Raw genomic sequence first — 27,492 nt, forward strand, 5'->3', positions numbered from 1 at the left:
AATTTCCCAACTTCAAACATTTATTTTCATAAAACCTTATTTATTTTATTATTAACCCCTCGTGGCCATTCTGCTTGAGGAATAATATTTCTGAAATCAGACATCCAGTGCTCCTGCAACCAAACTATGAGAGGAACCATCAAAGTTTTTGTTCCAAATTAATTACTACAGGGGCGAAAAAGGGGCTGTGTCCAAAACCGAAGTCAGTTGACTTGATGCCTCGTTGCCTCGCTGCCTGATTAGTCATCTCTCCTTCAAAGGTGACTTTGAAGGTGCCTTCACAACACACAACACACAAATGAGACAGAAAGACGGTTAAAAGGCTAATTACAAGCCATTTAGCTGGCTAGCTCACAGAGGCTTAAAAACATTAAATACATTATTTCAGTGTGTTAAATAATTACAATTTTGTTTAAAAAGTATAACTGAAACAAAATATTGAGCTCGCTGTGTACTTGCACTTGTGGACGAGCTCTTTTACAGTTCTTTGTGAAATCCACTGCTGTTTTCAGCAGCCATTAATTTAACGGAAGTAAGAAGCATAAAACGAATCGAGTATGGGATATCATTGCCTGTCGAAGGATACATCAATGCTGCCTTCAAAATTGGTCAAACGAAGGCACCTTAGAAGGCAACATTTCTTACATACTTTGGAATGGGATGGCACTCAATGCCTCCCTGCCTAAGAAGGCAGCATTTTTATGGTTTTGGGCGCAGCCAATAAAAGTAAATAAAATATGGGCTTCCTAGTGCCAACCCAGTCCCCTAGTTTGGCTGGTCAAACAGCACTCCCTAGCCAACTACAGTGACCCGCTGGACCATAGAGTCTATCTGGGAGCGTGGAGAGAAGGTTCCATGCGAACAATTCACATAGGCATTGTGAAGATTTCAGCAACGTTGTATGGGAACCCTGCCCTCATTCGGATCAGCACCATGGCGCTGTCTAATTTCAAGCAGTAAAGTCTATTTAATAATGCTGACCTAAAACGCCAATTCTCCGATCATACCGGATAATGATCCAATTGCTCGTACAGCACTCGTGTTCTGAAAAAAAGGCATTAATCATAACCCGTCCTCGCCCCAATTCCAAAGTATCTAACTCACATCCATTAGCAGAGGTTCACTACCATTTTCAGGTAAACAGCCTTGCAGTGCTAAACTATAAACTATAAGCAATTCATTTTTTCTTTTTCAGCCATCATTTGTTTTGGGGGGATGGGTTATCGCCACTGGCTGCTTCATAGGCAGATCAGCATCCTGTCCAGTCATCGCCAAAACCTTTTTTATTATATTGTAAAATTGTGATTCCACTTTCCACTTTTGTCTCAATTATTAGAAGATTTAAGGCCACAGAAACAGTGCTTAACCCTCCTAATGTGTTGCACATAAAAGCTGCACGTACCTTTTGGGTGAAGGGGTCAAAATTTACCTGTGTTTTAACTCGGCTCAAAGCACAAAAAAATATCATCATCCATTATTGTTTTTTACCTCATACTGTAACTAATTTATTATCCATTCATAACCATACAATCACTTTTTTATGGTTCCTAAACCATTTACCTTACACAATACCACTAAAGGCTAAATTCACTCTCTCAACTTTATTTTGTTGAAAGTAACACATTCAAATGGAACATGGACAAGAGTTTTTCTCAAATCATATTGAGTCAAGGTAGTCCACCTTACCTAAACAGTGGTACAGGAAAAGTGTCTTGTTATTGGTCTGACTAATAATCCATACTTAAAGCCCAATTGAAGGCTTAAACAAATATTTGACAATATCTCTTTGCCAAAGGTTTGATTGAAGGCTCAAAATAATAAACTCTTCTGCCCTTGCACAGTGACCAGGAAAATATTCTTATTATTTTTGAGTGTGTGTAGGATGGATAGACAGATAGATTGTAAAAAGAAGTTCAAACAGCACAGATCTCCAAAACAACTTGGCATATTGGGGTTATAAGGTGTCCAAAGCTACTGTTGGATCCACAACTCCCACAGGACAATTCCGCGACGTCGACCCCGGATGACGTCTAGCTCGGTTCAGCCAATCCCGTAATGGCGGGAGCAATAAACTTTCCTGTATAAGAGTGTTCTCGGGATCCCTCTCTTCTTCTCTTCCTTTTCTCTTCTTCCCACTTATTTTCGACGCACCCTTTTTGGCCATTCACTTCAGCTCATCTGCTCCGAGACTCGGACAGAGGCTGAATGCTGCACAGCGCACTACCAGGCCTACGGACACACCTAGTTACCTTGCGGTAACTTCGTAAATGGTAAATGGTTGGCATTTATATAGTGCCTTTAGCCTTGATGCTTCTCATTCACCCATTCATACACACACTCACACACCAACGGCGATTGGCTGCCATGCAAGGCGCCGACCAGCTCGTCAGGAGCATTTAGGGGTTAGGTGTCTTGCTCAGGGACACTTCGACACAGCCCAGGCGGGGGATCGAACCGGCAACCCTCCGACTGCCAGACGACTGCTCTTACTGCCTGAGCCATGTCGCCTCCTACCACTTCGTGGCCTATAGTGAGTGGAAACTGGTGTACGCGGAACGCTATATCAGTTTACTCCTGCAAAGCTCACCAACAAACAACAGCAACAAACTTTTCCACCCGGAAAAAGGAACAGCGAACAGCCTTCCAGCAACCGAGCGGACCAGACGATAACGCGCAGCTAAGACGGGAACGCCCCAGCTTTGCGCACCTCTCCAGGACATCATTCACAGCACCATCGCGGCTCCTATAAGGACAGCACGTCTTTTGGATCCAATGCGTATGGACTCAATAAGACAACAAACATTCAGGCATAGCCAGTGTTTAGTTTAGTCTTAACTGTTTTTGTGAATCCGTGTGTCCATATTTGGCGTCTTATCATTGGAATGTATTTTGTTAGCTATATATATGTACGTGAATTGATTTGCCGTCTTTTGCGCATATATAGAGTAAACTACGCAAGTAGTCTTCTCACAGCTAACAATAACTAACACACCCACTTTTACTTTGCTTTGTTCAAGGAACACGCACGCTTCACACACGCATACACATACACCCTACTAACTTACCCTACTAACTTCACATTTGTTTATCTGTTCTGTGATGGTATGTTTGTTTAATGAATATATTTTATTAAACCCGGTGTCTGTTTTGGCGTCACATAGACATGAGAGCCGAGTTAAAGCAGTCTTTCGAAGAACTTCCAACCTTCAGGTTATCAGTATGTTTACTCATTAATATTGGTTATTTTAATTATTAATTAAAATACTAAATTTGTGGTTAGATATTTCTGATAACAGTAATTTTATGAGACTGATTACTTTTTGCAGTTATACTGCTACATAACATTGGCCCCCCGGTTTCGTAGAGAGTAAAATTCCTACGTTATTTGGTGGCCTGTGCGAGGACCCTACGCTACCATTCGATAATACCTAGTTCATGACAATGGCCTTTATGGCATTGTTGCAAGAATGAAGCCTCTTTTGAAGACAATTCATCTGTCATTCACCAAACTACATCTGCACTACAATTTGATTCATGTCTTGTAGTCAGATGAAACAAAAAATGACATGAACATCTGCATTATGTTTGGAATCAAAGTAAGTCATGTTGAAAAGCACTTCATGCCTGTGGTGGATGGTGGTGGATGTTTAACACTTTTGGACATAAGTTAAATAGTTCCAACAGTCATACAAAGTTTTTTGTGTGCACCAGCTGTTCTGCCTGTGAAGCATATGATATGAGTGATATGAGTGCTGATATCCATAAAACCTAATCTACTAATTTTAACCTTACCTATTAGTAGGGCAATTTCCCCCACTTGAGTGGATGCCAACCACCTTCTCCCTTCACCATGTGTACTGCAATATGGAGCTGAGTTTAGCAGCCATTGTTCTTATTTTTTTTAAGTTTAACTTTAGCTTCAATTTTGCCTGTGTTGGACTGACAGTTTCATTCAGCTCAATATATACCAATTCATTTTATCCAAAAACCTTTTTTCCTGCCATGCAGCTACATCTGGACTGCAGACGGACCTTCCAACAGGACAAAGATCTCAAACACTGTATGTCCAAAGCAACTAAGAAATGTCCCGAAATGGCCATCTCAGTCGTCAGACCTGAATACAATTGAACATCTGTAGTTTGAGCTAAAAAAAAGCCTTTTACAGACGTCAACCCAAGAATCTGAAGGAACCCAAACAATTCTGCATGGGTGAATGTTGAGGATCTCCAGAGAGATCACTTAATAGATTCAAAGAGAAAAGGCAGCTAGCCCCCAAACCAGCATGAGCTGAAGGTGGCTGCAGTATAGGCCTCATCAGATTCAGATATTCAGCATCTGGTGATGTCTATGGGTCACAGACTTCAAGCAGTCTTGTCATACAAAGGACATGTAATTCAACATGACTGCTTTCCTTTACATAACATTAACATGTCCCAAATGTTATGGTGCCCTGAAATCGGGGTAATGTATAATGTGCTGCAATTTCATGGGGAAAGCAAAGCTGAGAATCTGCAGATCTTAGATTCTTAGATTTCTGACTACAAATATAAAATGATGGCGTACCGAGCCAAATCAATAAATGTTTCCCCAAACATTATGGAGCTCACTGTATGTATGAAATTATGTTCATGCTAGGCAATGTTCATTTCAGGTTATACATTTTCTTATAAAAAAAAAGGAGTTTCTAACTATGCAGCATGGATTTTCACTTGACCACACAAGATGTTCAAGGAACTTTAAAATAGTCTTTGACATTGCCTTAAATAAAATTCCAAAATTTGCAGTGATGGAGGAGCTGGTTCACTCTGTGTGGAAAATAAACTGGGTACATTTTGTGTGATCCTAATGACCTTATTTATATTTTCATCATTTAATCATAAAAACATCCAAATATAAGATTGTGGCAAGGGCACGGTTTGCAGGAAGAAGCAGGGCAGTCAGAGGACCACGCCTACTGGTTAAGTAGAAACACACCTGGTCTATGATGCAAACTACATTCTGTGCTCATTTTCGCAGTAGGTGGCTGAGACTGGGAATCTGCTGGAGAGCAGAGCGCCGAGGCGAGATGTGACAAGACGCCAGAGAAAAGAGAAAAGCCAGCCAGCTGAACAAGCTGCACACAAGTCCGGTTTATTCTTTTACTTTATTATTTTTAGTCCCAATCCTGTGAGGGTGAAGGCTGAAAACCTTTTGGTTATCCTTCCCGTTTGTGTTGTAGTGTTCTATAACCTATACCTAGCATTGGGAAGAGCTACTAGCTAGCTACCACATTTTCCAGCAGCCTATCATGTGTAACTATTTCCATGAAGTAGAATTCAAGTATACTGTAATTGCACCTGTATTGGCATAAACATACAATTGTTAGACTAGTATTATTACTGGGCAAATGGGCATTATGTATACAATAAACCTGTAATTTCTGCACAGATGACACAATATGGATAAACAAACAGAAAAAAAACAAGCAAACAAACAGAAAATGCCAGGTGTTTGCACAGCGGGCCAATAGAAATAGGAAAATACAAACATTCTAAGCATGCAGCCGAACATAGAGTTGGGAGCTAGACTGATTTAGAGGCAGCAAAGTTTACTATTGTCTTTCACTACAGAGTATGATAATGATAGCTGTGTCTTTTCCATAAATGACAGACAAAATAAACTGCATATAATTTTTCCCCCCATTATTATCACCATCAGCAGTGGTCAAAACACATCCACAGAAATACATATATTCTCCATATCTAGATTTATTTGACTTCTCCACGTCCCAACAACAACAAGTGTCATTATTATTACTATTATTGCATTTGTCTATCTGTCTGTCGACCTACCCACCCGATCAATGTTTTTTTAAATACTGTATATCTGTCTGTCTGTCTACCCGCCCGATCAATGGTTTTGTCTATATATGTCCGCCTGTCTATTCATATATTTTTGAACCTGGTCACTTTTAAGTGCAAAACTAATGAAATTAAAAATAAAATTGAAATCTTTGACCAAGTCGTGCAGTATTAAGGGGGTTCTGACTGAAGGGAGAGGACAGTTGAGGGAGGGATTTGAAGCGGCTTCAGCCTGTTTTTGTACGTAACTATAGAATGGAAAATACACACACCCCAGGTTGCATTAAAAAAACTGTCTCTCTCTCACCTTTTCTCCCCTTTCCAGTCACCCCATTAGCCTGTGTCCTGTCTCTCCATGCCCGTAATTTCTCTAGTTTAATAGTTTGTATTTACTTTTCTGTGTGTCTCTGTTATACCCTTCTCTAATTTCTCAGTTATGACTCTAAAAAAACCAAAGTTGACCTCCCAAGAGGGAGGGTGGTAGCGGTATATAAGTAAAATAAATACATAAATAAATAACTAAAGAAATAATAACCATAAAAAAAGAATCACATATTTTTATCTTGGAAATACAAGGTGATTATCCGCATCCACGGTTACACTGTCCCTCTGCATGTGGACAGCTGCTTGGCAAAGTGACCTGTCCAATTTTGTTGTGTCTGGAATGTAACCCGGCCCAGGGAGGTTGGTAGCGGCGGTCACGGTTGGTGTGAAACCAGGCCGGCAGTGTTTTAGACAGAAGCTGCAAAGGCTGGGGCCTGCACCAGAGGAGCGGAAGAGCCCTCGGTTTAGCTGCAGGTGTCTCTCTGCTATCCATAAACGTGCAGACCATGACAGAGGGCTGGAGAGCCACTCCTTTTTTAAAGTCCTCTTCGTTCCGTAACGAAGGGAGAATACGGCGCCACGTGTCAAAGGAAATGGAGCACTGCTAGTTTAGTGAATCTGCTGGTGGTCTGCTTTTTTCGAGCCGGAGGCCTGACCTTTCTTATTCCTTTTTACTCCTTTGACACTCAAAGGCATTTTGAGGCTGAGCAGCATTTCAAACAGGGTTCTTTAATGGGCTCATTGTGCTGTTGGCCCCCTTCTCCCTGTCTATAAAAGTGAGGGGCTCACCCTATTAGCGCAATGACTCCTCAGCACAAAAGCATTAGTAAACAATGACTCCGATCCAAATACGCAGTTACAAAAAGTGCGAACGCACAGTATACAGTTAATGGCTATTTTATTTTACAGGTAAAGTTTACTGCTAAAGTTATGCTGGAGAATGCACTGAAGATGTGGTAAAATGTCAAGTGTATTGATCCTACCTGTTTAGGAACCTAACACTGTCCACCATTCATTTATTTTGTATAGATATTGAATCATCATGTTTCTTTCTTTCTAACTATGTCAAGAATCCAGAGACTCAAAGGAATGGATTCTGCCTCTGCCCCACTCTTATTAAGGCGAGAGCTCCCAGCCCCAACTGAAAACTCCAGTAGGGACTGCCAAGAAAAGTAAGGGAAATTATGACTGTGATGTATTTTTCATTACATTCTGGGGAAACAGAAGAACAGAAATTTCTGAAACAGAAGCACACAGACATAATGTTTTTCCTTTTTTTCCCCCAAGGCTACTGAGGTGTTATATTTCAATATTCCACATTGTATAGTCGGTGTTTAAGCGCAGGAGAACAGAAGAAATGCGCTAATATGTGGAGAAATAAACTAAAGTTTTAACAGGTGAAACTGTCAAAACATTGACATTTCTGCCGCCTGTATAATTCATACAGTATATTTTCAGCTCACTGTTGACAGCCCTACTACCATGCAAGCAATACCCTTGCAGTGCTGGCGCACTGGTAAAGCACTTGATGAGCCCAAGGATATTGGGATTACGCATGAGACAAATGACTCCAAGTGACAATGGAGTCAAGCAGTCAAAGGAGATCAGATCAGCAGCTGTGCCTCTGAAGTAGATTTAAGCTGCCTGACTCATGGCCCTCAAAATCCCCCCTGCTCAATACAGGAGAGCTTAGCCGCCATCACCTCTCACTCTGGCGCCACACCAAGTGCAAATCAGTTTCTTTATAAGGCCCATTTATCATGATTAATGGGCTCATAAATAGACCAAAATTGCCTCGTAAGGCTGGTTGGGTGGCACAGTAGACTCACATCCAGGTCTGAAAATATCTCTTCTAAGGGTCCGGCCTAAGGGCAGGAGTTCATAATTTCATGTCAACTCAGAGCTTCTGGCTGGTGAATGCAGTAAACCGGAGATAATCAGAACAACTCGCTACAAATGCCTTGTATCCCTGCGATATTATCACCTTCCTTCATTTAGGCTCTGATCCCTTGCCATCAATCAAGCAAACTTCTAATAATGTGGTTTTAAGACTAGCATAAACAACATCCTCTTTCATCTACAGCAACCCAGGGAATTTCTATAGAAGAATGCCGTTTCATAAAACAGATACCAGCCCTGCATTTGCTCTAGTTTACATATACTAGACTTGGCATGCGTGATCTGATCTGCACTGTCATCATGTCAAATCAAGTACTGGTCACATTAATTTCCATGTTCACATCATCTGAGCAGAATTTCATGTTCATGGATCAATTCGACCACTTTCAAAAGGTCAAAATTAACTTTAGTAAAGCAACTAGGGATGTTCCAGTCCAGGTTTTTGTCTCTGGATTTGAGTGTAGTAATATACAGTGTCAGCTGATACCAATCCGATACTGATTCTTCTGTTGCTTGTTTTTGTGTTTTTGTTGTGCACAAGAGTACATAGATTGACTTAGAATCAGTAAAACAATTTCACGTGATGAAATTAGTCAGTTTGTTCGTTTGTCACACTATTGTATTATGTGTCCACCAGAGGCAGATGATGAAGCCATTATAACTTGCCGCAGTTCGGTTTGACCTACTGCTAACAGCCAGGAATTGTTTTCAATACTCTGTCTCTGTCACACATCTAGCATGGAATAGCAAGTCATTTATTTCTTTTTTCAATATTTATTTATTTAGATTAGCTGTCATAAAATGGCTGGAGTAAACGCTAATCCAGAAGAGGGCTACTCCTTGGCGTAGGCTACATGTTGCTTAGCTTAGGATATAGCCAATACAATATAAAATGTTTATTTCACACAACTCATGACCATTTCTGGTTTTACTGCAACGTTTTTCTGGAAAAACAACCAAACACGAGCATCATCTTCATCAGCAGGCCAAACTGTTTTTATTTTATTTGGCTTTAGTAAAACTACCCCAATGAAGTGGATTTCAGTGCAAACTATAATCAGAATATTATGGGTATGTATTTAGAATTTTTACTTCTTGGGTACTGTATATAGTTAACATGCACTGATGTTTTAACGTTAGGCTACTCTTTGCTTCCTAACATACTGATCTCAAGCAAGTGTCCCCCACCCAATTAAATCATGTTTACCATTTGCTTGTTACTCTACAAATAAATTATGTTCTACCAAAGTGAAATATCCCTTTAACACAACAAATTCAGTTATCTTCTGCTATTCTTTGGCCTTGTCACTTTCTTATGGAAACATTTCCTGTCTTTTAAAAGTATCCTCAAGTGTTTTCGGCTTCACTGCGACCTTGTGTTATGTCAACTGCAAAAAGTCTGGGTGGTGTTTCTTCAGGCAATTTATCAAAATCGTTGCTGGCCTATTAAGAAGCCATGCTAATGCTACCCCTTGAAACACTGGCATTGCAAATATTGCAACTGGCTGTAGGGCTATTTTCGAACAGCACCTTGTAAGAGTTCTACACAACAGACATTGTAGCAGATAGCAACTTGTTTTACAAACCACAGTCTCCTTCGTGGTGGTGGATGGATAGTGCTTGTTCATGGGAGTGACAGTGCATTAAGACGGAATCAGAAAGTACGGAGGCAAAGATTTGCTACAGGCGAAAATTAATATGCATATTAAGTGTTTCACTGTCAGAGAGGATCAGATTCAGATTGGGCCTGTCCTAGCCATTACGCAATCCTTAAAATATGGTGGTATCGGAAGCTGATACTAATCCATGAATCAGAACGGGACATCCCTAATTTTAAATGAAAAATATAGATCTGGAAATAGTATATTCCTGATATTAGATCTGCTTTTGTGGTTTCCTCCTTTTAACAGTTCCACAGGTATCTGCTGTGATGGCATTATGATCTACACAGCATTCCATTTTTTTTAAAATTTTGTATGTTCTTTTCAAAGTTTGGGTAAATAAAAATGGTATTCTATTGCTTCTTATCCTCCATGTTTTAAGGCATGTCAGTGGTCAACACATATGATCACAAATGTAAAAGAACCCCTACAGACTAAAGACCTCATTAACTGTGGCAGAAGACAGTCTGCTATGATTGTTCTCATTATCTACACAGTCACGAGACTTTGAGATCCATTCCTATTACAAAGAGAAGCAGTAGGCAGGAAGAGATGACATTGTTTTCATAACAGTTTCTGCCTGGTGAGGTCAGCATGACGTCTGGGTAATTTGGACCTTTTCATACAATCTTAGGCTCTTCTGTTCTATACAATGAAATGGTATTTCCAGATGTATCACTGCTTCTTTCTTTATCCTTCTTTTCTTACCACAGAAATGGCAATGTGTTTGCGCTGTATTTAACCATCCAAAAAAACTTGGCAAAGTTTGTTCAACATCTGCCCAGCTTGAGCCTTGCAAATAAAACCTACACATGAAATTGTTTAGACAGCAAGCTAAAACATTATCACCAGAACAGTTGCATGCAACTGAATTAGGATTTTTATAATTTATGGGACAGCAAATTACCAAATTCAGAAAAAAAGCCAGGGCTTATATTGAGTGGCTGCATTAATATTTTTGATTACACAATTCTTCATGCAAAATATACGAAAACAGCACCTGAACTAAATCGACATCAAAATGAAGCACTGATCTTGCTTGAATTCAGGGCCATATCCTATCATATTGTGAGACGGCCACTGTAATAGCAGCGGAAATGAAGTTAACAGCGAAGGGTTAAAATAGGGTTAAAATGTGTTAAAACACGTCCCTGCAGTGCACATTGTAATAGAAGCATACTTACTGTGGCAGTGCCGGACACCGTTTGCGCGTTGCTGTCCGGGCCACTCTGTTCGCTGTGCGTCTGTGCAGGGGGGTACATGTTTAACGTGTGCTCTGGGACAGTGCTCTGGCCCGTGTAGTCTGGAGCAGGATGGGGATGGGGGGTGGTGTATTCTGCTGGGATGCCGTTCTGAGGGGGTGCGAACTGGGCAGAAGCGTAAGGCTGTGCCATCGTTTCAGGAGGTGCTGCGGCGTCCTGATTACCCTGGAGAGAGGGAGAGAGGGTGGACTGTCAGTTCTCCGAGAGATGCAAGGGCGGTTAGCAAAGCGTAGCTCAGTAATACTACCACAACACAGAACGATATTATTAAGGCAGTAAAGGGATTCTTGTTGGAGTGTTTAGCTTAGTTCACTCAGATAGCCCTCTGATTTAATTTGAAAACTTCAAATTCTTCACTGAAAACAAGTAAAACATATTTGCGAATGCATTCCACACACAAAGCATATAACAAGACATTAATTTGTCAAAGAGCCTTCTAATTTGAGCCGGATCAATTCATTCCTCAGTGAAACACTAGGATTACCTGCTTATTAACCTTCCATATCGAGATTTCTCACAACACTGATCAGCAACACTTGAGGAAAGGCACCAAATCCAAATAAATTGCCATCTTGTATGCTACACCTGAATGACTATAAACCTTCTCATTTAAAAGCAATCCAAAAAACATATGCTATTAATTCATTATGATGCATTAACAGAATAATAATACATTGTTTTCTTCCAAAACCATAATGCTATTCAGAATAAGAATTCGCTTTTATAATGAAAAATTCATGCACATGTTCGCATCACAATTTCAATACTGAGGGTGAAAAAAAAAAAGTTGATTTCATGATTGAAATACAGTAACAACCTTTATAACCTGAAGGCCATTTCAGGCCTGAAAAAAATTGATTCTTCTGCATATTCTCAAAATAATATTTCCCATGAGTGTGAAAGAAGGTTGTTGAACAGCTAAGAAATAGGCAGTTAAGTCAAACTCACAGCTGCAAATGAATGGACAGGACATCCACAATGTCAAGGGCATATTTCTTGACACCATCAAATACATGTATATTTTATTGCTGCTTATATTCTGCCTATATCACACAAGCAATATGCATTCAAGTCGATATTAACTATGAAGCCCTATACTGTGCTTGCTACCTGCAGTTTTCTGAAGTTGTTTTCCAAAGCTAAGCTTTTGTGTTTGTGGTACATGAAGCAGACCCTGTCATTTATCCCCTAAATACATGCTAGCTTTTGCGTCCCTGGACTCGGAGGGATTGCAGCCATAATTGGAACAGGAAAAGACTGATTGATCGATCGATTGTTCGTTCGTTCGTTCATATGAGTTAATAACAGAAAGGTATTTTTGCACATGCTCCACTTGACCATTAACATTACCGTGGGTTCAAATGTTATTTTTTATCCAAACGGTTAAAAGGTCGTATTTTTGCTCGGGCTTTGCTTGACCATCAATGTTACTATGGGTTGACATGTTATTTTTAATCCATGTGTTTCAACCAGGAATCAAACAAACAGCTGTCACGATGGCACAGTACCATGCTGTTTCCTCTTGTGGCACAGAGAACCAATTGAGCTCTTATCTTGGCTCCAGGGGTGTTGTCACTATGTGCCTATTCACACAGGGCTGTGCTACAAGCTCCTCCACACACTTCAGCAACCTGAGCTGACCGAAAGGATTTGGTCTGCAAGTATCCAGGTCACAACACCACTGCAGTCCAATTTTTTTCGGACAAGCTGAAAGTCTTTTGAGCATTTCCATGCTTTTGAACATTTCCAAGTAATTTTTTTAATTAGATGTTTTTGAGAACGAGAGCTTTGTTTGACACCAGCCATGATAGGCTATACAAGACATGGAGCTAGCTAGCTAGCTAACGTTACTTAGCACTGCTGCTGAGGCAATCTATTGATACATCTATCTATCGATAAACGTTATACACAAGACACGGAGCTAGCTAGCTATGAAACAATCTGGTGAGAATGTATTGAAGTGATTTAACGTAAATCTTTGCAAGGAATTTGCAACTGCTATTATTATAATAAAAAGAGGCTAGCTTAAGTCCCTTATATCCGCTCATCAAAATAGGTCGGCCTCTTTAATTTCAATATGGAATGCTTGCTTAAAATTACTATGATGTAAAAATGCATTTTGTGAAATTATGAACTGAGTCAAACAAGTGAACTTAGCCCGATCTTCAAGTCATTTTACTGGATGCGAATGAGTGAAAATTCTTATTTTGAGATGTAATATAGGTGAAATTAATTTAATATATTGTTAGTCTGACATAATGTATTATTTTCCCTTTATGGTGGCATCTGCAAATAACAATTCTGAAACTACCTCCCTCTCTCATCAATAATGTCTGAATGTACAGCATAAATTAGGCCACTGGAAAATCTACATTCTTCATGAAAAATGTTCAGGCACATAGTAAACTGATCCTTGTGAAATTCCCCACTGCCTCTCATTCTAAAACAGATGTTATACAGATCTCACTGTTTCTCATTAACTCATGAGCAATTTACACTCTGCCCTCCTGAACATCACAAACCAGACAGTATTTCTGCTAATTACTGCTAATATTCAATTAAGAGTGCTAAAAGCTCATTACCTCCATGAAACGTGTTAGAAAAGCAATATGAAAAAGGAGAAACAAAAAGTAATGTGTCATTTTTAATTCATAACAGTGTGAAAGTGTGAGCCAAAGGAAGCTTACTACAGTTACTACATGACTTCAGCTTCAATGATGTTTCAGAATTCTATGAAAAGGCAAAGAAGAGAAAGAACAAAGGAAGGCAACAGTCAGGCTAAGCTAAATGCTTTGGCCTGAAATTTAATGAAACCCATATTTGGAGCTGTAAAATAATGCTTTACGTGGCAGTGTACAAAATCCGATACTTTTAATACCTAGAACTATAAGGAAGACCCTTACTCACCCAAACAAAGATATCTTGATTTCCTATAGGTAGATCAACTGAAGACTGCTCTTACTTAAAAGGTAATAAAGACAACCACCCCTGTCCTCCCTCCAACTAGTATTGGAGTCAGTCAAGTACATAAAATCTGATTTCACCAGTTAAGAGCCTGAAAGCAAATCTTTCTCGGTCATAGATCCACAGAACTCTTCATGAAGATTTTACTGACAGCTGGGACTGCACGTCCCCACATAGTTATATGCCTCCCAACATATCACTTAGCTATCTGAAACAGGCACATAGATGAAAAATATATAGATACAGATTATAATACTGAAGAACCAGTCCTGTATAATAACAAATGCTTAAAAATTAAATAAGAAAGCTATTCCTCATATTCTCAAGCTTATTTTGTAAACAATAAAGATTTTTAAAAAGCCTCCATAATGAATCATCTTCCTTGTGACACAAGTTATAAAAACACAAGCAACTTGAGCTCCAGTCATGCTCAGTCTCTGTTAGAGCAGCAGTTAGGATGGAATTTGTTATCTGTGCCTTCTACGGTAATGCAGCCAATGCAGTTCAGAGAGAGGGAAGAGAGGAAAACGAAAGGGAGCATGAGGGGGGAAAAAGAAGGGGAAACCGCTGATAGTAAAGCTCAAAAGAGTTGCACAAGGGGCTCCCTCTTTCTTGGAGGCACACTCACGTGAACAAGGCCTCCCCTTTACTCCCCAGCCATAGTGCAGAAAAAAGAGAAAAATAATGAGAACATGCCCTGTTATTAGAATAACAGGAGAAAATACCTGCTGCACCATCTTGCTCCCTTTTTCCTCCATAAACTTAGCAGCTGCTCTAGTCCTGAGGCCCGCAGCATCTGCCCAAAGCAAGCATCAATTATGGATGAGGGCGTGTGTTTGGTGTTGTGCACGCGCGTGTGTGTGCGTGTGTGTGCGTGTGTGAGCTGGAGGTGGGCTGGTGATGTGGTAAAGTAGGAGGGAACTAATGCAAGCGTTTACTTACCTTAGCTCCTCCTACTTCTCTCGGCCCCCAAACCTGATCAAGATGGGACCTTTGGCTTTCTTACTTCCTTGATCCTGTTTCCCTCCCTCTCACATGCTCTCACAGTAACAGTCTCTCCCAATTGCCTGCACGCGCTCTCTCTCACTCTCTCCCCACAGCAAGCCTTGTCACATTAATCACAGCCGGGCCCCTCCCCTCAGTCTCGCTACCCAATACTGCAGGCAGAAACATTCGCAGGGATAAGGAAATGGCATATCCATTCCTTTAATGTGCTCTCTCTTAATGAGGGGGGATGTGTGCACTTGTGTGTTCAAGTACTTGTGTGCGAGCACCATGGCGTGCAGCATATTAGAAGCATTATAGTATGGACTTCAGGATAAAATGTTGTTATAGGATTGTTTGCTGGCTTTGGCTATATGAATTTGCCGTTCTCGTGAATGTGCTAGCATGAATAAGCTTATGCAGCAGAAGATTTCTCTTTATTTTGGGAGCCTGTGCTCTAACTGCAGATGTTTGTATGTTTGTTCTGCTTTCTGGTCAGGTGTGTTTCATTGCTGTGACCCTCTGCTATGAGTGGAAGGTAGCCAAATCCTATGGGATACAGAGTCCTGGTTTGTTTAAATAATGATCCAGTTCTGATCCAATAAATTACTGTCATGTGTAAAGGAAAAAGAGAAAGCTTGATTTAATAGAAAAACTAATGCTGCAAATCCAATTCACCATTGCAAGATGTGTAGGAAGTGATGCATCATCGGGTAGTAGTGATATTGTTGAGCAACAAATATATATAGTATATTATTTTGAAAATGCTTGGATTTATTCAAATAGTGGCAAACACACACCAATTGTAAGAGCTTTTGAATTTCTTCTTTTCACTCTTTTTCAGAAGTCTAATTAAATGCACAATCCATGCTGCACTTTCCTGCCATACTCGATATTGGTCTCTTTGTCACTACTGCAGCGATTATTGGACATTCAGGTGACAGCCCGGCCGGGCGATAGCGAGGTTGTGACAGCGCCCTGCCCAGGCTGGACACCAGCCTTTCAATGTCAACAGAGCCTGCCCTTTATTATTTTTACAGTGGCTGCGGAGGAGGCAATCCCGGTCAGTGTGTGGTGTCCAGCTGGTTCATCCTGTTACAATATCCTCTATTTACAGGCTTGGTCTTAGGTCTGCCAGACACTGGATTCTCCCAGGCTGCTCAGGCTATTCCCCACAGCACTGTTTGAACCCAACCACCCACTGCCCGTTCAATCATCTTGGAAATTAAAACCACAAGGAGTCTGCATTAGCATCCCGACACTCTGAAATGTCCTTTTGTTTTCCGTCTGAAGTGCGGCGCACATTTACACATTTTTGTAGATGCTTTCACATGAAAAAGAATAAGGCATGAGGAGATTCCTCAGACAAGCCTGATCTTTCGGGAAAAACAGCTTTTAAATAATGCAATAATTCAAAGTAGAGTTATTGAGTTCCCAAATGGCTCTTGATACAAAAGGAGCTCTCGTTCCCACAAAAGAAGCCATCTCACTTGTACTAATGCAACAGCGCCCTCACACAGCTCCCTGACATAACTACCTGACAAGAGTGAGATGGGGGGAGATGAGAGGCTCACCGTCCACCAACTGAGTCCCATCCATTTCTTACCTACATTTCTTACCATGTTACAATTGGGCTCATTGATTTATTCATTCAATTTCTCCTTTTCTGGTGCACTGCAGTATATCTCAAACACACAGTTGACTGCATGGTCCAATGAGAACATTTCCCCTAGATGTACAAAGGAGCATATGAGTGATGATCGTGGAGATTCTGTATCAGTTCCATTGCAGATCCAGGTAATAGCCAGGCGACAGTAAGTGGACCCCTCCATGACTTACAGTGTTATTGGGAACAATGGAAGTAATTTCAATTTTACAAAAATAAACACGTTTTTATTTACCTTTCATTGTATTCATTGTCAATGAATTACACTTACTATCAACAATCAAATGTATGATCTTAAAATCGAATTATTTCACTATGTATTTTGTGACTAAGTGCTCCTCCAGGTTATTCCAACTCATTCATACACATGGAGTAATTGTGAGGGGTTTTATACAAGGCGTGCTAATTAATATTCAGCCACTTTTACACGGTCTTGCTCTGTTTAATCAAAGCATTATCCTGGGTATGGACAGAATATAAATTTCAGTTTGGCTGCGAACAAGATGGGAATATATCATGTATATACATTGATCACTTTATTAGGTAGAGCTGTACACCAGCTTGTTACTGCAAATATCTAATCAGCCAATTATGTGGTGCAACTCAATACAAAGCATGCAGACATGGCCAAGAGGTTCAGATCAAAAATCAGAGTGGGGAAGGAATGTGATGTAAATGAGTTTGACCGTGGGATGATTCTCGGTGCTGGACGGGGTGGTAGAGTTTATAAAGAATGGTGCAAAAAACATCTAGAGGGTATGAGGGCAAAAATGAGTGGCCAGTCTGGTTCAAGCTGACAGGAAGGCAACAGTAACACAAATAACAAAGTGTTTACAACAGTGGTATGCAGAAGAGCATATCTGAACACCAAACCTTGAAGTGGATGGGCTACAGCAGCAGTAAGCAATAAGTCTAATTAATACCTAATAACGTGGTCACTAAGTTAGTTAGTTACTAAATAATATATTTACAAAAATTTGCATGTCATGGTCAACTTGACCATTCCTGGCTAGGTAGTATGGAATCTTGGTGGTTCTATTGTTAATGCCTATAGTGTTTCCTCCTCAAATTACCATTACCAACTAGTTCTTTAATCCCCAGAAGCATGACAATAGCACACTATTCAGCTAGGCCTCTGGTTACTGAGCTCATATATGGTGCCCCATGAAGCTCTGAAACAATACACCCATTCAGTATTGTGGTTGATGGTATCTTAGTTTTCTCTTGATGTAGTCAGAGGCAAGGACTTTGTGAATTCATTCTGGGTCTTGAACAGCACCTCTGGGGCCTTCTGTTGCATTTTTTAAAACTAGACAGCAGAGCACCCTTAGCTCTTCACCCTTGTGTTAGGGAATCAATCACTCTCTATGCAAGGACTGGGGACAAACTCACCAGCTGTCTTCGTCCAGACTAATATGAACTAATATGAACTACAGGGGGATAGGTTCACCTGGTCCCTCTACACGGCCGTGATACCTTTCCCATCAAAAAAATGACATCAATAAAAACCAACAGACTTCATAATGTAAATAACTAGTGCTCGGCTAAGGGCTGAACAGAGTACTCTCTTGATATCTAACAAAGGCTGAGAGCTCTTCTTGCCCAGCTTAAAATGTCAATGAACACTTTATACATTTACAAATGGTCATCTAAAAATAGGTCAGGATTAAATGATGTTTGGAAATGAATAATATGATTCATGTCCTTAAATGCAATAACCACATACACATATTTAGCTAAAAACTGATTTTTTAAGCAAATTAACGAAAACGATTTAAAAAAACATAAGCATTGATTTTCTCGACTAATGGTGTTTGTTTTCTTTCTTAGCCCGTTGCTATCAGGTTGAGCAAGGGTCTACTAAGGGTTAGTGTATGTGTTTACTGAAGTGGCTCTCAATGGCTCTCGGGCAGCAGGAGGAAAAACGCACACACAGCCTTGAGCTAATGGGAGAGCCCAGTGGAGGAGCCACACAACATCTCACCTTGTCTGCTTTCCATTACCATATTAGCCCACATTAGGAAGGAGTTCTCATCTGGTGATACACAGGCCCCTTTGCCTGCGGGTATTAGCGTGTGATGCAAATGAAGATGTAAAGAGGAATCAGTTCATCAATCACAATCACACGGGGACGTTGCGCAAAGCAAGAGGATTAGCTCTCTGGCCTTGCGCATGTCCCCCGCCTGTCACGGCGTATCTTTAATTAAACATTCTTTAAAAATGCGCACAAAAGCAGCTTCGAGCAATGCGCGAGACGTGCAGCCCTCTTCCAAAACCTCCTCTCCCGACCTCCCCATCCCCCTACAGCCATCCCCCACCCCCACGTTTTGTTCCCCCTTGCTGCTTTGTCTCCCCATGCTCCCTCTCGTGTCAATGGCACAAATCAAACTTGTTCCGGTACTGAAAATCCAGTCAAATGGCATCGCTGTCGGGGTTACCTTAATGAGCTCAAACGCCACCGGTCGGGAAATTGGAAACTGCAGGTACTCCACTCAGTGCACAGAGGCCCCTAAATCTGTGCTCTTTCTTTAAAGGCAAACAAATCCCTTTGCGTTATTTATCTGACAAAAAACAGATTTTATCTGTAGGTCAAGGGATTTGTGGGAAAATAGCAGCAAGCAGATGTGGCCTGTTTGTAACTTGCCAAACGGGGGAGACTGTCCCTGAGCAGTTTAATTAGTATTAAAGGCTGATCTGGATTAAGCGGCATGCTGTAACAGACACCAATCCTGTCAAGTCAATACCAATAACAGTGGAAATCTCTATGTAGGATCACACAGAACGCATTTGAGCCTCCGATGAATGGCTATCACAGCACTGCGGCAGAGGACCACCTCCGGCATTTCCAGCGTGAAATGGCCACCTCGGATTCAAAGCATGTTCAACCGGAGAGGGACACCCTGCACCTCACAAGAGCGCATCATTCACGCAACAGAATACTTTTGATGATATGACCAAAGAAGCAAGTTCATGTCTCACAAACAAGAACTCACACAGTTTTTTGTGCACCTGTAATTCAATCTAGCTTGAAGTAATGCTAGCGAGGGAATGGGCAATCTGTCATGACAAGTGCACTGTTCATGAGAATATAAACATGGATGTCACTTGCATGAATAGGCCTCTTCCCTATGGATAGAGCTGAAGCAGTTAGGTCGTATGCAATGCATCACAGATACAATCCAGTGGCGGCCGCTCAATAGGGGTGCAGCGGATTCGGGCACCACCCCACCCCCAATCTGTCAGTGGGAAAACCTGATCTGTCAGTGAGTAAAAAATAATACAAATATTTTAACAAAAATGTTTTAATGAACATATTTGTAATATGTAACATTAGGCTTTTTCTCTCTACTAATTTACTGGACAGAAAAATGTGTATATAAATACATACTATTTAAAGTCAGTTTTCAGTTATCTGTCAATTTTGGCTGGGCATACCTCTTGCTTCTGGCTGTGGAGCGCAATTTTTTTCTCTTCCTGGTGACGTATTTTTGCCATGCTGATTGGCTGCTGCCAGAAACCCGGTATGTCACAATTTTTTCTGCCCCTGGGCCATAGATATGCTATGCCCAGAAGCCCAGAGAGCCTTCGCTAGAGCGGAGTCTGCCAGTCATTTTGTTCGTGGAAGTGTTTGTATTACGTGCTACCAACATCAGGTGTTAAGTAGGCTAATTGGGACAACATGTATACTAATTTCTTGTATTTCATTATTATTTTAACCCTACACAGTTTATTAAGCCTCCAGGGTTAAGATTGTTGTTAACTATATACACAATTGTTTGTTTTAATATTGGCTTTGCTTTGTTTTTCCTTTGTAATTATAGAGTAATTGGAGGTGAGTACTGGTGTGTATCTGTGTGCCTGAGTGTGTGCACGCATGTGTGTATGGCGCCTCATCCAAGTAACTGGCTACCAGCCGCCAATGATACAATCATCAGCACAGCTGCTGGTCCAGCAAGCCCCTTAAAAAAGTGCCTTGATCGCTCTAGCAACCGCACTGTAGATTCAGAGCGCGTACGTATTCTCGGATCCACGGGTCCAAAGCATCTCTTCAACGGTTGAAGCGGGACAAATCTGCTCTCTATTCTGCAGCTCAGGTCTGATGTTCTGGCGCAGTAAACTTGCAGAGGTTCAGCAGGGTCGATCCGCCCAGCTCATTTTCCCCAACCGAGCCCTGCACTCCTCTGCAGCTGCAGGCTCTTTATAGCTGAAGTAAAACAGCAAACCTTCCAAATTTCACTTTGCAACTCACTACGGCAAGGTCATTTGCAAGGAAGGTTTCCGCTAATTTCTAAACTGCAGGCCAGGGTTTGGTCCCTGGAGCCGGCCAGTAAAGTGGATACAAGTCCCCCCATGAACTGCTCTTGCATGTAGTCAGTGTCATCTTAATAAGGTGAGAGTTGCTCACTAGCCCCAGACAGATAGCAGAACAGTCCCCACCATATGGCGACAGCCTGGATTCTGTCAAACTCACTTAGTGAATTTTATCTTTTGGGACCGAGTCGGCCAGGCTAGAGTTGAATTAATAGAATGTGGCAAAAGTCCCTAGGCAAAGGTTGCTGTGAATGTGTAATTTTTCTCCTTATTTTTTATTTATTTTTAAACATTGACCCACAAGTGTGGACATTCAGTGGTATACCACTCTGATGAGATTTTCAAAAAGGCAACATATGACAGGTATTTTGCTATTTTAACTTTTAACAAATATTGTATTTAATTCCATATGTAAATACATGGCACATACGTTCTACATTGCAGAGTATCTTTGAAAAGCTACTGTTTACTTTAGAGTATGAGTCTTTTAGGCTAAACTCAGTTTATGCCATTCTTAATTGTGACCTGCTCTATCAAAATCAGTCACCCAAAATTGACCCCAAAACATATTTTTAGGAGTTTTAGAAAATAATGCTCAGAGGAGAATGTAAGCTTTCTAACGATACCAAAGTTATCTCTCCACTCCAGATATCCCGTTTCATTTTGAAAGACAGCCTCAAAGTGTTATCGCGAGAATTACGTGAGGCTGGGAGACTACTGACACTGAGCTAACAAAACTCCGGGGCTATAACTTGTCATCTTATATACAAACCCTTTAAACTATGAACATTTAGCTACTGTTGACATTAAGACATACAGACCATGAAAGCAAATACATTAACATGTAGCCACGAATGCAGCTGATGTGGTTGTTTGTGGCTGGTGAACGGTGACAAGCTGGCTAGCCTCCAAACAATGTACAACTCTGGTGTTACTTCCACTTTGACATCTTGAGTTTAAAAGCTTAAGAATGGTATTTTTACTCTGAATTTGACATTAATACTTGCAGATTATGAAAGCCAAGATATTGTTCTACAAACTTAAGATGAAAGCCTAAAAATGCATATTTTTACATAAACATTGATTTATATTAAATTGGCCATCGGGACGATTATGATAGAATGGATCACAATTTTTAAGCCATTTGCCAAATATAGTATCTGCTTATATCAGAGAATACTGTGATGCATTTGGGTGAAACAGTATGAACTGCTGTTTTCCACCTTTCCTGATTTCCCTTGCGTGAGTGACATTATGATGTGACGTTACAGCGGAGAATACGTGCGACGGGCCTGAGTCACGTATGCTGCTGGCAGCCCCAAACCAAGGAGGCTGTAACAAATCCTCTCTGAGTCATCAAATCCCCCTGTCCTAAACTTGCTTCTTCGAGTAAGAAATCAAAATGTAAATTTAGCGATCAGATATTAGCAGCAGAGTATTACGCAATAGAAATGATGACTTGATTTACCCAATTAATTTGTGCCCAAACAGAATCCTGCGCAGGACTATGAATAGGCTACATTCATTTGCATGCCCAATGTAATCAATCTGTTTGGCCATAATATTTAATTTTAATAACTAAATAACATTATCCATTGATCCTATCGAGATGTTGACAAAAGCCAGGGGACTATATGCTAGGAAACTGCTGTTTATCTGATGGCAAACAGATCTCTAGTGATCTCTGGTATGTTTGGGAGGCGCAGGTACTGTTAATTGGCAAGAGGTAGCTTATAAAGATTGGAAATACATCAATTATACGGCATACGCCAAACATGTGTCTATGCAGCAAAATAAGCACACAAAGCATCACGCTGGGAGAGTCATTTTCTACCTTTTCTCCCTGGTTTAGACGAAAATGTTGAAAGAACATTCATCACACATCCTGTCTGACCTTGGAATCATGTCATTTACTCTGGCAGCCCTGTCTGCACTATGTCTTATGAACAACAGAATGGTTTAATATATATTACCGTTTTTTATAGTTCAGTGGCTTTTAAGTAGAAGCATCTTCAGCTTTGAAGTTGACTCTTAAATTCCTTCCAGCTCTCTCCAAATAGCATGGACTATATATTATCTCCAGATCAATAGATAGCTGAGCAGCCCAGACAATAAAACTCTTTGATCACAGGGCCGTGCTATTTTTACTGCATGCTAAGAAAGAGCAAACAAGAGAAAAGAATAGCAAAAAGAGAAAGGGAAGGCTTAAAATTACAAACAGATGTTGGGGGGATGATTATGTCATGGCAAATCGTATGGACTGTATCTTGGAAAGGCATGACCAGGCATCGTGATTTCTGGTGCAAGCGCACAGGTACAGGGCAAAGCAGAACGAATCGGATACAGATGGACAACCCCGGATTGCGCAGAGCGGACACGGACACGCAGCCCAAGCTTCACGGTACTCTGGGAAACCGCAGCCAACTCCCTGTATTCTAAATTAATTATTTGACCATTGTACAAATTTGTAACGTTTTCTCCGCAGTCACAGAGACAAACAGAGGTTTTACTTGTGCATGGCATCACAACTGAAATGTCATGCATCGGCAGTTAATTATACATTCGACCAAACTTGCAACTGAACAGATAATTGCCTCGAGACCTAATAAATGACAGAATACCTTTAAGCGCCGTTCACCCCATTTTAAATACTATGTAATATGCTTGTTTCCATGGGCAACAATGATTGTATGCCAAAAAATTCCATGATGGGCAACTTTCCAGATTTTTACATGGATAGTGTGTGAATATATGTTGAGGTAAACCCATTTCTCAGGATTGAGGCTGCCTTTTATCATCTTGTGTGGGAGTGCGTAGATGTGTGCATGTGTGGTAATCTCCTTTTCAAATTTCTGTTTAACAAAACATAAAAATCAGTCTATGCTATTCCATGTTATATAAAATTCCTGCTTTTCCACCAAGTGCATTAGTTCATTGCATACAGTTATTGAAATAAAATAAGAGTATTTTGCTGTGACCTGCAGAAAGATCTTTTAGCAATTCTTTGGAATAACCAAATGTGCTCATTAGATTAGTTATTTATTCATACAGCATGTGTGTCTGTGCATAGGTATGTCTGTGTGTGTACCCACGTGGTTGTGTATGTGTATAATCTGCATGTGCATCGGTGAGTGTGTGTGAGAGTGTGTGATTGTGAAGAGAAACAAACTGGGAGCCATCTTCTTCCATGTTGGGATCGCTGGCTCATGGCTTAAGTCCCTTTGGATATGCTCAATGGCGATCCAGAGGAGGGAAAGTGCTGGAAATTAAATGTGGTGTGTGGAATCCTGGGGGTTTACGCGGGGTTATCGGGGGTTTTCGCCCATCAGCTCTGCCATCATTCACTCCATGTTTTCAGTAAAGCGCTGTAAACTGCCAGACACATTTCCAACCTCGGTGGAGCTCTCCTCAGGGGTCCTGGGGGCAGGTAATTTCCGAGGCTATAAAGAAGTGTTTTCACCGCTGTCCCCAGCTCCCTTTCCCCTGATTTACTCAGGTGTTATCCACTGAGTGCCAACAGACACCGCTGACCTGAAATATTGACCCTCCTCAGGCCCTGCAATCTGCCTACAGAGCAAACCAGAATACAAGGGCTGTAAGGTGTGCTGGGAACTGCGTCCCCATTAAAAATGAATAAATACATGAATACAGATCAAACATGATCAAGAAATATCCTACAAGAAATTCAGTCCTTTTACAGACTTGGGTTTTTATTCTTGTCATAAAAACCCAAATTCCAGGAAGTTAGATTTCTGTAATGTTGCGAAGTGGAACACCACAATATCCATATTCTTTATGATGTGGGTCTTAAAACCACGAACGGTCATTCTTTGAGTACAGCCAGCAATAGAGGGAGAAGTGGAGCAAAAGATTCTATACAATTACGCAGTGTTTTAAAATGCCTAGGTGTGTGAATAAACTGCCATAGATCTGTTTGTCACCTTGATAGGATGTCATAGTGAACACATTTACACATTCCATAGCACAATAAATCGTAGCCTAAACCCGAAATTCCTATTCATATTGTATGTTCTGATCATATCTTGCAGATAGAATTTTCTCCTAAAATTGGACTGAAAAAAAAACTATTTGATGCGTGTTGCTCAGTATGAGTCATTCCTATAGTCTGTTATTTTGCATAAAAAAGCTCCAACATCGCATCGTATGTATTGCAGGGCACAATAATAATTAAACACAGCTGGAATGCTTAAGGGAAGCAAAACAAACAGACAGACAGAGAGGACAGCCAGCAGCTAACTGCACTCTGATAGAAATAGTGGACTGATGTTCATTGCAATTCACTGTCACAAACCGAATTTTGGTAAATATTTGGAATGCATCGTGGAAGAGGCCACTTTCGGTCTCAATTGTGCTGTGTTGTGATGCCATATCTTTGCTCTGGAAACCTCAGTCAAAGCTCAGTATTTACCCTGGAGTTGCTCTGTACACAACAGCAAAGAGATACATGGGCTCAGTATCTGTAGTGGAGTGGCTTTACTTGCACTGCTATAATTATCAGCAAGATCTCATGCTCTCTTCACTGATGTGCTTCACGCACCCTACATGGCCTGCATCCATCCACCGCATGCTCGACTTCACAGATGTGCGAACAGTATTCTTAATCGTAAATAGAACCACCGATAAGATGGGATTTGATGATACTAAAGAAAATACATTAAATACTAATACTAAAAATAATGTGTTTTCTGGATAATTCCAAGCACCAATTTACCACCCTTATTTGAACCCTGTCTGTAAACCTCATACCCAACTATGGTGTTTCCTATGTAACCTGTGTCTCAGCGAGCCCGAGGTACACACATTTACAGTTTTTTAAAACAGTTTGAAATACACGTTTAGGACTCATTAGGACACACTGCTGTATCACGCTCTCCCTCTTTGTCCGCATTCAAAATCCCGCAAAGTCACAGCACCGTGCGAGTAGGAGTGTGATTCTCACAAAGCAGCATATGAACTTGACATTTCGGGCCGGCTTTTATTTATATACATATTTACTGCTGCCACCTTCTCGCAGCTGTGAAGAGATCAGTGGCGGGCCCATATATACTCGCAGATATAAAGTAGACTTCTCTCGGTTTCATTATGGCCTGACATTTCAGTATAAATATATCCGCTGACGGCTCCTCAGCTTTTCCAATTGCTCTCTGACCACTGTTGAGGTATGCCGCGCTCTGTAATGGAATCCCGCTCCCGTTTTTCTCCCCTTTTCTTACTCCCTCTCTCCTATCCTCCTCCCTGCAGCGGAAAACCTACTCCTTTTCTTCTCGCCCAGATGGTCCAGGTCGCTTCTGGCACATGTAACAATTACAGAGCAGCTTCTAACACTTAAATGAACCCTCCGCAACACCCCACAGAGATGTATTAGATTAGGGAATTGGGAGATGAGCGATGGGGCCCGGCCGGTCCTTTTCCGCCAAGGTCTGAGGAATAAGCATTCGGCACATCCTGCATATTACGGCTCCAGATTACGGCGCGGCTGATGGAATAATGCCAGCTATACACAGTGTTATAATTGAACTGTCAGGAGTGGGACTCCATTAAACCCAACCGTATGTGAAACTTCAAGCACAGGCACCCTCCGAAGCTGATATAATCTGAAGTAAACAAGGACCGAATCCATATGCTGATGAGCACAAACTATCATGAATACACAGTAGCTGTAGCCAATTTTGAATCGCGTTCATTTGTATTTGCTGGCCATGCTTATGCTTGAAGCATTTTGCGTCTTGAGAGAATTTCACCGCACTCTAATGTGGCTCGACCGTAAAGGTTTGCCAGAATGGCTTCATTGATGAACTTACAATCCCAGTAATCAGGGATATTACGTAATTAAAAATATTTAATCTTCTCCGGAAAAAAAATTTCTTTGAGTGCTCCATAGAGAGCATGGGACATGAACCATAGAACCAGCTATCTGTAAAATTAATTTAACACTTAATGGACACGAGTTAATACTTTTTCACTACCCACATAATACGCATTAACACAAGGAGACTTCTGTATGGGCGATAGCAAATAGGATAGCGGGCTGCTGGGCAGCCAACAGTATCCAAGAGGTAGTCATGAGAACATCACTGGCTTTTGTTATACAGTGGCCATCTCCGTACTACTCACACAATCTAAGAGCAAAGCCACTGAAGTACCTAAATTCATAATTAAAAGCAAAAATATGTAGAATCCTAATTTAAAAGGTAATCAAAAAGTAATGGAAATTGGAAAAGTTAATAGTGTTTTTACATTTTTTATTGGCATTGCTCATTTACATGTAGACCATTGTTTGACAAAGCTGCATTTAAAATTGTAATTTTGCATGTGGAATAGTCTTCTTTCCAAACTGGTTAAATTCCCCATTCTGCCTTCTAGATTCATCTTCTGCAAGGAAACAAAATCCCAGCAGCACAACAAGACTATATCAGATTAATTGCTTTATAATGTGCTTTTCTATGCTGTACAGTTTTTTTCCCCCAATGGATTAAAAGAGACATATCTGTAATATGCACAGTGTGATTGTGTGATTTGTTTCAATTCAATTGTTAAACTGCTGAAGATGTGATAAAATG

At 40.8% G+C, this 27,492-nt stretch overlaps 1 protein-coding gene across 15 annotated transcripts in view; it reads right to left on the reverse strand.

The window, feature by feature from the left end:
- LOC133115569 (RNA binding protein fox-1 homolog 1) overlaps positions 1-27,492 on the reverse strand; it is a 298,065-nt gene that overhangs the window by 71,292 nt on the left and 199,281 nt on the right. For 12 of the 15 annotated variants that reach the window (XR_009705835.1, XR_009705834.1, XM_061225379.1 and 9 more), the window contains one exon: positions 10,909-11,151. Coding sequence is in view for 13 of the 15 variants with exons in the window: in XM_061225379.1 (XP_061081363.1) it covers positions 10,909-11,151 (243 nt within the window). In the remaining 2 variants the exon portion in view is untranslated. Of the gene's footprint in view, positions 1-10,908; positions 11,152-14,675; positions 14,790-14,892; positions 15,002-27,492 lie in introns of those variants that run through there. The other 3 variants (XM_061225378.1, XM_061225387.1, XM_061225385.1) reach the window with 2 other exon arrangements.

Source organism: Conger conger, chromosome 2 (assembly GCF_963514075.1).
Source record: "Conger conger chromosome 2, fConCon1.1, whole genome shotgun sequence".
Lineage (NCBI taxonomy): Eukaryota > Metazoa > Chordata > Actinopteri > Anguilliformes > Congridae > Conger > Conger conger.